Raw genomic sequence first — 13,261 nt, forward strand, 5'->3', positions numbered from 1 at the left:
TGTGTGGAAGTAGTGCTGAAATCCAGCTAAATATATACTAAAGTATATTTGATTGTGCTGAAGTGGAAATATTGCAGGTAAAATTCAGGTACACTTTAAATATCTTGCATCTTTTTTTTAATGCCCAGGGTGTCCTGCCATAGTTGTTCAAAAAGTTTTAGTCTAGCTTTGATACACTCCAATCTCTTTAATATTATGTGCTGGAACAGTGAAAAAGGCCCTGGAACCAGTAAAGATGAACGGATGGAGGACACCTGAGGTGAACAGCGAAACCATGCAGACCAGTGAACCCTGGGTGTTTGTCGGCGGAGACATCGCTGGCTTGGCCAACACCACCGTGGAGTCTGTCAACGATGGCAAACAAGCTTCCTGGCACATACACAAGTACATCCAGGTGGGCTCTCCACTCAATAAGCCAATCCATCTCATTCTGCATTTGGACGTCTTACACAACATACTTAGTGTTTGGCCACAGTTGTGTAGCTCTCAGAGCCTGCTTCTCATTATGTGTCAGTGCCAGCAATTTTCAGCATTAGTGTAGCACTCAAAGTTTTACGCTCACAGTTTTTATAGCGAGGGCATTATTCCACAGGGACTTTTTTTTCTTAGGGTGACATCTTGAGTGCTTTTTGGCTTTGACACTCAAACAGTAGAAGATTCTTACTTGAATTTCCTAGCAGAAGACTATTTTCTGTGATTTCGCACACAGACCTAAGCAGCAGCATAAAGAGAAGGTTCATGCAGAGGTTAATCGCTAATGTAACTGTGGCCAGAGGAAGTCACGCTGAAGTGTTTATTCGGCAAATCCACCCCCCACCCCCAAAGAAAAAAAAAACATTCTGTATTTTTGGCCTACAGAGAAAGAGCTGTACAAATATTTTCTAATAGGTTCAGTGGTTCAAGATCACGTAAATGATTGGAAGATAAGATCACATTCTGTTGTGGTGTTGTGTTAAAATTTTGGTTACTGGTATTTGTTTATGGATTTTCAGTGGGATGAGGTGTTCTCTTGAGCAGTGTGCTAATTTTTCTTCCTTTTTAGCTCACAAAAAAAATGTCTGTGCTAGTAGGGGAGAACAGAGGCAGTTGTAACACAATGAATTTCCTCAGTCGCAAATGATGACAGAGTGATGACACTCAGCACATTCTCGGTACAGTCTCTCTTTCTGCCTGAGAAAGATAAGTGCCATCATTTCAACTTCTGAGAAATTGTCAACCCAAATTTTTTTTTTTATTTTTTTTTATGTCTAGTGTGTAAAATGTAAAATCAATTGCAAATTTTAACATTTCAAAATGTGCCGAGAAATATCCCCCACACAATTACACTACCAGCCTGAACCATTGAGACAAGGGAGGACGGATCCATGCTTTCATTTTGTTTACGTCAGATTCTGACTGCACCATCTGAATGTTGCAACAGAAATCGAGAGTCATCAGACCAGACTACCATTTTCCAGTCTTCTATTGTTCAGTTTGGCGAGCCTGTGCGATTGTTAGCTGACATGAGTGCTCCTTTGCATACCTCATTTGTAACAAGAGGTTAACTGAGTTGCTGTTGCCTTTCTATCATCGCAAACCAATCTGCCCATTCTCCTCTGTCTTCTGGCACCAAAAATGCATTTTGCCTACAGAACTGCCACTCACTGTATATTTTCTCTTTTCTGGACTATTCTCTGTAATCCCTATAGATGGTTGTGCATGAAAATCCCAGTAGATCATCAGTTTCTGAAATACTCAAACCAGCCTGTCTGGCACCAACAACCATGCCATCTTCAAAGTCACATTACTTCTTTCTTAACCCATTCTGATACTCAATTTGAACTTCAGCAGATCGTTTTTACCATATCATCTAGTTGATGCCATTTGATTGGCTGATTATATATTTGTGTTAATGAGCAATTTAACCGGGATCTATCAATGTGGCCTGTGAGTGTTTACAATGAGAATTATTTATAATTATATAAAATAAATAACACATCTTTAAAATATGTGTAATAATAATAATTCTTTTAATTCTTTAATGAAGATTATTGAGCTATAGTAACTGGCTGGAGGCTGTTTTTCATTTATTGCAGTATATTAATGTAATGATAAAAGACTTCCTAGTCATCGGGAAGAAGGAGGCGGGAACCGGCGGACAATCAAATGAAGCTTTAATTACCAAATAAACACAAAACAGCGCACCAGCCCCTCACGGACGACTGGTGCGCTCAAATAAAAACCAAAACACAACTAAAATCCAAGGCCTGGTCCTCTCTCGTCCTTCACTGTCGTCGCTCCAGTTTTATATCCTTCCATCTCCTATGTGGGACTCGAGACCGGCGGTGGGCCGCAGGTGCCACTGATTTGCCCAATCATTGCCGGCCTCCCTCCTTGTTCCCACGTCCCTCGGCCCCGCCCCACTCGCCACAATTAATATTTGAACTCAAATATAATTGTAATGTAGGTTTATAATTTATTTAATATAATATAATAGTTTATACATGTGTGTGTTTTCTCTGCAGTCCCTTCATGGTAACACATTAAGCACCACTCCCAAACTGCCCTTGTTCCACTGCGCCATCAATACAGTGGACATCAGCCTGGAGATGTGTGGGATTAAGTTTCCTAACCCGTTTGGGCTGGCCAGCGCCCCACCCACAACCAGCACCGCCATGATCTGCAGAGCCATCGAGCAGGCTGGGGCTTTGCCCTCACCAAGACCTTTGGCCTGGACAAGGTATATTTACAGAACACAGAGAAAAAAAATCAACATGCAGTACGCCATAGGCTCCAAACGCACTCATGCTAGGATTTGGGTAGTGTGTTTGTGTGGGAAGCGCATACTGCATTGCAAAGATTCAGAGCACTCTTTCGTACAACATCACAGAAACTGAAAACTTGGCAAAAATCCCTTAAAGGTCACAAGCATATGAAAGCACCAGCACTGGGCAGTGCTAACAATAATGCAATCATAGTTCACAGACACACACTCTTACACACGTATGCACACACTAACACCATAATGCCATAATGAGCCACATTCTGGTGGCTTTTAAAAAAAAAATCTAAACCAACAACCCTCCCATTAGGCAGCCATGCATCTGCCTTGTTAGCAATGTAACATTTGTTCTTGACAGAAAAAAAAAGAAAAAAAAAAGAAAGCAGGCATGAGTTGTTTATTGAACTCCAGCAGAAAATCTTTTTGTTTTAATTTACTTTCTAATTCAAGTGATGGGAAAATTAATCGGTAACATCTGTTTGTTCTGGGCTTACTGGCAGTCCTTGATTAGTGGAGCTAGAAATGGAAATAGAATTAGAAAAAAAGAAAGGAGAAGAGAGGCAGAGCACAGGGTTTGAGTCGTATCAGACGTTGCCATGACAACAGCGTCTGCGCAGCTCTTCAATCAGAGCGTCAATTTCACAAAGAATTTAAAAAAGCCAGTGACATCGTTTATGGGACTTCAAAGAAAAAAAAGTAGTGGAAGAATAAAAGAATAAACATTTTCAGAGATTATAGTTTCATAGGAGGAGCCTAAATAGTTGTATCAAGTATGAAGAAAGGAAAAAAAAACAGAATGATTTTTAAAAAAGCATTATTCTGGGTTGAATGGAGTAAAGATATTACTGAATTATCATCCACCATTTGCATTCTGTGTCTTTGCTGTTGTATTGGCAATCTGCTTACTTTTTCCTCAAGACTAAACAATCAAATAGAAATAAAAGCATAGACGGAGTACTAAATAATTTTATATTGTTCAAAATTCACATACATTTGGCTGGTATATCAATTGTACCAACCACATAAACCCCCATTTTTGCCCCTCCACACTAAAACTTAAACTCTTTCTAGTCAGTTTTAAAGCAGTCATGAACTGAGAAACCATAATTAACGTAATATGTTGAGATATAATAGGTCATTGTGCTATATATATATATATATTCTATACGTTTCAAAACTCAAAACGTCCTTGTTATTCTAAAAACAAATTATATTGAACTCAGTCTGCCAAAACGACAGGATGTGGAATGTGCCACTTTATGACGTATAGAGATCGACCGATATGGGTTTTTCTATAGCCGATGCCGATGTTTAGAGGTCAGGGTCAGCCGATGGCCGATATGTGCTGCCGATTTTTAGGGCCGATATCTTGAAGTTTTCCCCTTCATTTGCATGCAAAAATGTCACACTAATAATAAGTGGATGCACAACATTTCTAAACTTATCATCATTTATCGAGCACTGACTTGAACCATCTCTCGAATCTTAATTTTGTGCACTGCATGGTATTAAAATAAAAAATGTATCCAAAGTTAACCAAACAAAATCAATAAACTGACCAAGTATTAAATATATAAAACAGGTAATATATATATATATATATATATATATATATATATATATATATATATATATATATATATATATATATATTATATATATTTACATAAAAGTTTTAGAGCATTTATCAAGTAGAATTTTTCAAGTTTGTTGGAACATAAATGTAAACTTAAATATACAGTTAAATAAATACAATTTTAAAAATAAAAATCTGAAATATATAAAAAATAAATAACAGTAGTGCTGCAAACACACTAGCAACCAGCAACATTTGTGTTTGGTATAAATGACACAGAACATCTAAAGTGCATTCTAATTTCAAACTTACATCGCAGTCTGTTCATTATTAAAATAAAGTACAGTCAACTAAACATATAAAAGGTTACACTGGTCAGTTTAAATAGACCGTAGTGTACCGGTCCACTCTGCTGTTATGCCAAGGTTTTTGCTCATGTGAAGAGGATCTTTATCGTCTAGTTTACATTAAATAAATAAAAAATATTATAGTTTAACATTCAGATACATTGCGAATATGGAAACATTTGGATATGTGCAGAACGAGACGTGAGCAATAACCTCCAAATACATCTAGTCAAACCCGCGCTCGCTCGTCCTCGTATGGATCGGATCATTTTTTGGACCAGCAAAAAAAAAAAAAAAAGGCCAAGACAAATAAACATACGTTTAGTCTTTTTTATTAACATTAAATTATTAAATTAAAATATATGAAATCAACTTAAAGTGCACATAATATCACTAAGTATGTAGGCTGTCATACACAATACATAACATACACAACTAGTAGCCAGTCATACAAGTCTACAATCTGCCATGTCTATTCAAACAGAGCATTCAAATGAGGGAGGTTAAAAACAGGATAAAAAATAGCCTGTTACTTATAAATAAGGATGTCTTTTGATGTAAAAATCTTGATATAATTATAAGTAGACCTCAGAGAAAAGTAGAAAATAAAAAACAAAGGCAGTTCATGACCAATGTCAACAACAAACCCCAGATAATAATTCTTCTAATCTTCCTCTGCAGTAGCAAGATGAAGCCATATTTCGGTAAACAGAACTCATATTGCTCTCCGTGTGCTAGAATGACTGCACTAAAACACATTCTCTCTCACAGGCAGGACAAAGAAAACCCCTCTGTGTCAACATGTTCTCAGTGTCCCCGCTCAGTGCTGTCATTAGAACATAGGGGACTTCTTTTTAATATCCTGTTCTCCTGAGCCACACTAAGTGTAGTACATCAAGGCCACGCTGCATCAATAGCATTCGAAAAGCCCTGCGATTGTCAAGCTGTATATGAAAATAGCCGCTTGTGTATATGTGCACCGAATAGCTAATTTACCTAGTGCTAACAGGGGCACCCAGCAAGCAGGCAGCACTTTCATTAATTATAATTAATGAGATGCATTGCATGTGTAAATGTTTTATTTTTCCCTTCTGTCACAAGATGCGAGTCCCTTGGGATTCGGCTCCACAATGGCTCGGAATGGGCCCTGGAAACAATTTTGCATGACAGTTAGAGGCACTTCTCTATTATTCCTCGTCTCTGATGAGCTAAAAGTCCATGGGTCCTCAGATCCACACAAGGTTATGTGGTCAGATCTTAGTCATCAAACAACGACTTGTAGAGCTGATGGGTGCTGAGATGTCAGATGGATCAGAACCTCCAGGCCCAATTAGCCTTTTAAGTCATCTCTGCGTGAGAGACCTCACACAGTGTCACGCTTTTTCTCTGTGGTGCTGTCGCAGGCAGACAGCCAGGAAGTGGCGTGTCAAAGCGCCGGCGGGCTAAGGGGCCATCACTCAGTCAGCGCTGCACTAATTGTACATGAGAATGAATGATGGCTGCTATTGTTCTTTTATGCGAAGTTGATTGCCTATTACTCGTGTTCTTGAGCTCACACGAGCGGTATCCTGAGCCGACGGATCAGCTGGTTGGAGATGATGTTAATGCCGGCTGATTTTTGATGGAGTTATGCCCCTGCAGAGTCATGATGAATTTTAAAGTTAGCAAGAAAGGAGGTAAGCCAGATTTTCATGCGCGGAAAAATACATCTCCCTCTCGCTGACACATTCATCATAACATTGTCTGGGCCGCTCCTGACAAAGCTCCACAGCTATATCCACTTTCCCCTCTACTGATTTAGCTGGTTGGTTATAGATCGGAGTGCAGTGCAGAGACAGAACTCGCTCGCTTCCTGCATGAGAAATAAGCCCATCCCCTGCTGTTTAAAACACATTCAATCATTGTCATAGCTCAGACAGGAGCTTATCACACCTAAGCTTTAAAACACACCACTTCAGGCTACAAGACTTAATATCTGCAGTATAAAACAGCGATGGAGGAGCATATGAGATACACATCTCCTAATTAGCCTCTAATTGCACAGTGCTTTGTCCAATTAAGTTAGTGTTTATAATGGTGGGTGTGAGCACATTGTGTTCTTTCTAGTCCACTCTCAAAGCTATTTGACTCATTGATCTAATCTACTTGGCAGATATTGACACGTAAGGTTTCATAAAACATATAATTCAGTGGCTGATGAAGGTCAGAAAACATATATTTTGACACAGTTTACAGTGTCTGCTTTAAGGGCCTGGTTCTATTTTTTCACGCTATTTATCTGCACATTCCTTGCGTTTCTTCTCCATCTTTTTTTACAGATACACACTGACACTGCTGCCGCTCGCTCACTCGTTTAAAGTTGTGATTGGGCCAGCCCAGTGTCAATCAAGAAAAGAGCCAATGGGCCACTGATCTACGTGTTTCATGGGCTGGTCTGTCAGAAAAAAAAAACTAACACTGACTTTGACCAATGCATTACACCGGCACAAACCCAGCGCCGCCAATTAAGCAAAACAAAACAAAACGAATGGGCCGCCGATGTACAAATTTTATGGGCCGTTTAAAAAAAAAAAAGTATGAGTATGAGATATCGGCCCAAAAATAACGTCGGCCCACCGGGCAAATGCCCGGTATGCCCAATGGCCAGTCCAGCCATGGGTTTGACTCTCAAAAGCTGCATTCACAGTCAGTATTTGGGATTGAAAACTGTACTTACTAACAGGTTTCTCTCTCAAATGCTGCATTTACAGCATTTACAGTATAGATTTTGGGATTTAAAATATTTACTAACAGGTTTCACTCTCAAGAGCTGAATTCACACAGTGTTCTGAATTGACAATCTGATTTATTAACAAGTTTCACTCTCAAGAGCTGCATTTACACAGTGTTTTGGACTGACAACCGTATTTAATTTTACTCTTAAATGTTGCATCTCCACAGTATTTGAGATTTACAGTCAAATTTATTAGCATATTGTTAGCATTTGTTAACAGGTTTTACTCTTAAATGCTGTGCTCACAGTCAGTATTTGGAATTGAGAACTTTATTTACTGAAACCTAAAAACTTTGAATACCATCTGTATGAGTGAATGCCCAAAGTCAACCTTTACTTCTATTTCCATTGTAGTTGTGAAAAAAGACTGTAACCTGTGGGGAGGCTGTGGCCTTATGGTTAGATAGTCAGAGTTGTAAGCTAAAGGATGTAGGTTCAAGTCTCAGTGCTGGCAGGATTTGTAGGTGAGGGGAGTGAATGAACAGTGCTCTCTTCCATCCTCAATACCCATGGCTGAAGTGCCCTTGATTAAGGCACTGAACCCCTGATTGCACCCCAGGTGCTGGAGCAATAGCTGCCCACTGCTCTGGGTGTGTGTTCACGGTGTGTGTTCCCTACTCACTGCTGTGTGTGTGCACTTGGAGGGGTTAAATTCAGAGCATCAAATGTCACAACTTTTTCATTTAACCACAGTGAGTAAATAATAAAGGTTGTGACTGATAAAATCAAGAATGACTAATCAAAATTCACACATTAATAGTTTATGGTTTCCATAATTTCTCCTGAATTATGGAACACTAAAGCTGGCAAACCATATAAGTCTGGCCAGGCCAGGAGATCATTGAGCACCTGCATTTTAAGACTAGTTTGAACTTTTTTTTCTTAAAGCAGAGCAACCACACAATATGTCTATTTTCTGGCATTTTCATAACCTGAGAGTATTTAAATTAAATTAAATTAAAAAATAAATTAAAATTAAATTAAATTTATGCATTTAGCAGACGCTTTTATCCAAAGCGACTTACAGTGCATTCAGGCTATCAATTTTTATCTATCATGTGTTCCCGGGGAATCAAACCCCCAACCTTGTGCTTGATAGCACAATGCTCCACCAGCATAGTATTTGACAGTCATAACATTAGTGACTGAAAGCTAAGAACAACCAACAACTCATGAGGGTCATGTAGCATGACTCTCTCTCCTGCTCATCCACGTTTGTCACTTCTGTGTTCATCACCGTTTTTGCCTAAATCATCTGCTGGACACCACTCTCTCGTAAATGTGGATACGTGCTAGAGATTAATATTCATTAAGTTGTAAATATGGATATTTTTCTCATACAAACTCATTACGTTGCTTCAGAAGGCCTTTATTAACCCCCACTGGCGCTATGTGGACTTCATTTATAATGGATTGGTTAAATTTTTTGGACTTCAAATTTTGGGCTACCATCCACTCCCATTATAAAGTTTGGAAGAGACAGGATGTTTTTTAATATAACTCAGATTGTATTCGTCTGAAAGAAGAATGTCATATACTACTAGTATTGCTTGAGGGTGAGTAAATCATGGGGCATGGCTCTTTAATCTCAGAATTCAGGCAATATTTAAAGGCTTTCAGTTTGGTTATAGAATGCTGTTATTAGTTTCTTTCATAGCCTAACATTGTGTGAGCAAAACCAGATTAGCACTCCAACCAGGACTAACAACTATGGTCTGTTCCTGTGTGAAAACAGCCATTATGACATACACTTGTTTATGGCCATTATTGAGGTCAGGTACTGACATTGCAAGATGGGGGGACACTGTTACAATTTATCTCAAAAATGTTTAGTAAGGTTCAGCTGTAGGCTTAGAACACGTTTCAGCTTTGTGCTTGGAGCAGGTTTGTCATGTTGTTGTTGTTGTTGTTGTTTTTTTCACACCAGAGTCAATAAAACATTTCTTTATGGTACTGCTGCAACCAAATTGAAAACACTTATTTCTCTAGAATTTGTTTCAAGGGGTTTTGTCTGTATTGTCAATCCATAGAAAAAGTTCTTGACAGGCTCTAACCCCAACAAGAGGACCAGGTATTGTTGCACAGTTAGGTAAGACATCTGTGCTCTCTCTTCCACTTCCTCTCTGCTAAGGCCCTTAAAAAAACAGGCAGCCTACTCAGTCCCTCACGCCAATGTGGGCCAGCCGGAGCAGGCAGGAAATCAATGGTGGCTGGGGACAGACGGCTGCCGTCCCGCAATTAATGCCAATTTGTTATGTGCACGTATCTCTGCAGGGAGACACGGTGTGGGCGGAACTTTCCCACACTGATTCAGGCACCTTGAGTACACAAATCTAGAGAGAGCTAGAAATCTCTTCCCAGAGGTGAATTTAGATGGCTTTACATTCGTAGATGTTTGCATGAATATGAATGATTGCAATGAATTATTCAGATGTCTTGCCATGTTTTGTTACTCTGTACTTTTATTAGCATACACTGTATTCAAGGGATTGTAAGTTGCTGCCACAGAGCTATAAGGTTTCTTTGTGTAGGATTATAAATCTTGGCGATGTTCTACATTTAACTAAGTGGTATTTTCATAACTGGATGGTGTAAATGTTTCAAATTTAAGGGTTTTTATATTTCATTTCATGCAGTACCTGGGAACTAGATGTTGTTGCTTTTGCTAGGCCATGATACACTACCATTCAAAAGTGTGGTTTAAGTAAGATTAAGTAAGATTTAAATATATATATTTATACTTTTTTCAGCAAGGGTGCATTAAGTTGAACCTTTTGCACCTTCTATTCATCAGAGAATCCTGAAAAATATTGCAATTTCCACAAAAAAATATTCAGCAGCATGACACCATTACTGATAATTAAGCAGTTGAGCACCAATAATAACTGATAAGCAAATCGGCATATAAGAATGATTTCTGATGTATCATGTGACACTGAAAACTGGAGTAATGGATGCTCCATCTTCAGCTTGACCTTCAAGCTTTGCCCTCACAGCAATAAATCACAGTGTTTTCAAATGATATATTTAAACAGAAAACAGTAATGTAATAATATTTCACAATATTGCCGTTTTATTGCTGTTTTATACATCAAAATTATTTTTCATAAAAACAGAGCTTTGGTGAGCATATAAGAGATTTCTTTCAAAAACATAAGAAAAAGATTCCAAAGTTTTGACTGCTAGTGTATATTAAATTAGCAATTTAAAGATCAACCAAACAACTCCATTTAGAGGTGCCACATGCAAGTTCAAACTGAGCTAGTTTCATTTTTTGTTCTCTTTTCCCCGTTTTACATACTGTAACAAAAGGGAGAAGGTATCTAGAGGGCTTTTTATTTTATTTGTTAATATAGTACATGTATATCAGTAAGCACCATCCTCGTCTACATACTGCTGTTAGTGTCCTTGAGTGTGCTTATTAATTCCCTATCGCCCCAGGCATGCTGTATGATAGCCAATCCTTCAGCCAATAACATGTGTATCAGATGCTGGAAGAGCATTCAGCAGTGCAGAATGTGTGTATCAGTGGCAAGGCCCTCATTAAAGAATATATAAATAATGGAAAGTAAAAGATTCACACTGAGATGGCAGAGGTGCATGCAAGAAACAGTTTGGTGCGAGAGTGAAACCTGCGTGGGGAGGTTAGCATGTAGCAGTTAATTTTATGTTTGTTAAATGCAGGTGTCGTGTGGGAAGTTTGAGTTTCATGACAGAAACGAAGGCTTTGTAGTGACTTTTTAATCAGTCTATGTAAAGAGTGGGAGTTTTATGCCTAACTTTTCATTCCTTACTTTGTTGCAAAGGTATTTATATGAGTTGTAAATTACGTTCACTCACCTTTATAAGGCCTCGGAGTTAAGAGAGTTCATTTTTCTCTAAAGCGCTGGAAGCCCTGAGTTATTAACACATGAAAATAAGCTCAACTTGTTTTTCCTTTTTTTTTCACAGAGACATAAAAAGAACGTTTTGAATTCATGTTTAATTGTATATGTATATGTATATATATATATATATATATATATATATATATATATATATATATATATATATATATATATATATATATATATATACAATTTGAAGCATTTTTTTTTTCTTTATTGCTTAAAGGAAAAAAGTGAAAGTTCTGTCATAACACTAATGTCATTCCTACCTTTCCCATGTAACACAAACGTTTTGAATAGAAGTTTTATATGATGAGTAAGGTAAGAATTTTACCTTAAACCCTTCCTTGATAGCTGTAGTCTTCATTAAGGGCTAAACAATGAGGCTGACAATTAGCTTGTCAATTTTATTATTATTGATTAATTTAACATTTTATGACAAATTGACAAAATTATAGTTGAAAAAATCCCTTACTGTTGATATATGGAACAGAGCAACTTGGACATTCAGCTAAATAACTTCAAATGTGTTTCTGGGTTTCCAAAGACAGTTAGGGTGAGTAAAAGAAGAATTAAATTTTTCGGTGAAGTATTCCTCTTATATGGGTAATAGCACAAATATTTTGATGTCCTTAATGAAGTCAAGAGCTACTTTAATAATTGTATACAAAAAACTGTTTTTCTCTGCTAAATGTTGGTTTTATTCAGGCTTTGTAAAATATGTCATACAAGCACCATTCATGTTTTTTCTTAGAAGCTTTTAATGACTGAGAATGTTCCTTGCTGTTTTACGTTCTCATCATTGTGTCCTTAGTGCTGTTCAATATAGCATTGAAATCTGCTCTGAAACGTGTACTTATTTTATATTTTCATTTCATTTCATTCTGTGGTGTTCAAATACTGTACTACTTTCACAAAGCAATTCATATTTGTGTGTGATTTTCTGGTAGTACATCAATCAAACACAAAATAAGGGTTGTTGTAAGAAACTCATATGCACAATATAACATATGACTGCACCTAAGTTGAGTGTCTGATTATATAGTCAGTAAATATCAGTATGAGTGTGGCCCTGTGAGCTTTTCAGCTATTGAAAAAGCTCCTCAGAAAGCTTAAACTATTCAGTATTTGTTGATGTGATGTGAAGTTACACAGGGACATTTATCCTCACTAAACAAACTCAAATTCCCTTGACTTTACAGAACCGAAAGCCCAGACTGCTGAACTAATTGAATATATCAATTAGTAAAGTGGCCATGACTGCTGAGAGTTTTGAAAGATGGTGATTTAAGGCCTAGTATACTAGACATATAGACTTTTTCAATACATAAAAAAGGAATAGACTTGAAAGTAAAGGTCATGTTTTTTTAGACTTTCCGGAACATCCATGCCACATAAATGGATCGATTTATAAAAGCCTCCCCCGAATAACCACAAAAAAGTTAATAACACAGACAAACATTAAATTTAAAGCTTTATGCTGCCCATTCGTTGCTATTAAGGACTGAAAACATAAGCTGTACAAGCAGATGGAAAAGCAGTAATGACGTATGGTCAAGGCCATTTAGCTGTTTACCACGTCACATCCTGAAGTAAATCGGGTTGTTTTAGCTATACATCTAATCCGCAGTCAACAACCGCAGTCTCTAACTTGTATTTCCAAGAATTTGCTTACATAAACCAGCAGCCAGCAGTTCTGTAAGGTGTAATTGTTTTGCAGTCTCCAGTCACGGTCACTCGCCCCTTGATCCGCGGCAGACCTGAGCTCAAATGCAAGGAAACTGCAAAAATAATAGCAGTGGGAACGTATTCTGCACCCTCCCTCACAGGAGTGTCAACATAATGATGGCTATAGCCGTAGAGATAATTGTGGCCGAATGCTTTCCTGTGTCAGCTTAAAAAATAGCTGGACTGTTT

General features: G+C 37.8%; 1 protein-coding gene across 1 annotated transcript in view; it reads left to right on the plus strand.

The window, feature by feature from the left end:
* dpydb (dihydropyrimidine dehydrogenase b) overlaps positions 1-13,261 on the plus strand; it is a 101,305-nt gene that overhangs the window by 48,735 nt on the left and 39,309 nt on the right. The window contains 2 exon segments of the mRNA XM_059502677.1: positions 210-394; positions 2,505-2,719. Coding sequence (XP_059358660.1) covers positions 210-394; positions 2,505-2,719 — 400 coding nt within the window.

This window comes from Carassius carassius, chromosome 20, assembly GCF_963082965.1.
Source record: "Carassius carassius chromosome 20, fCarCar2.1, whole genome shotgun sequence".
Taxonomy (NCBI): Eukaryota; Metazoa; Chordata; class Actinopteri; order Cypriniformes; family Cyprinidae; genus Carassius; species Carassius carassius.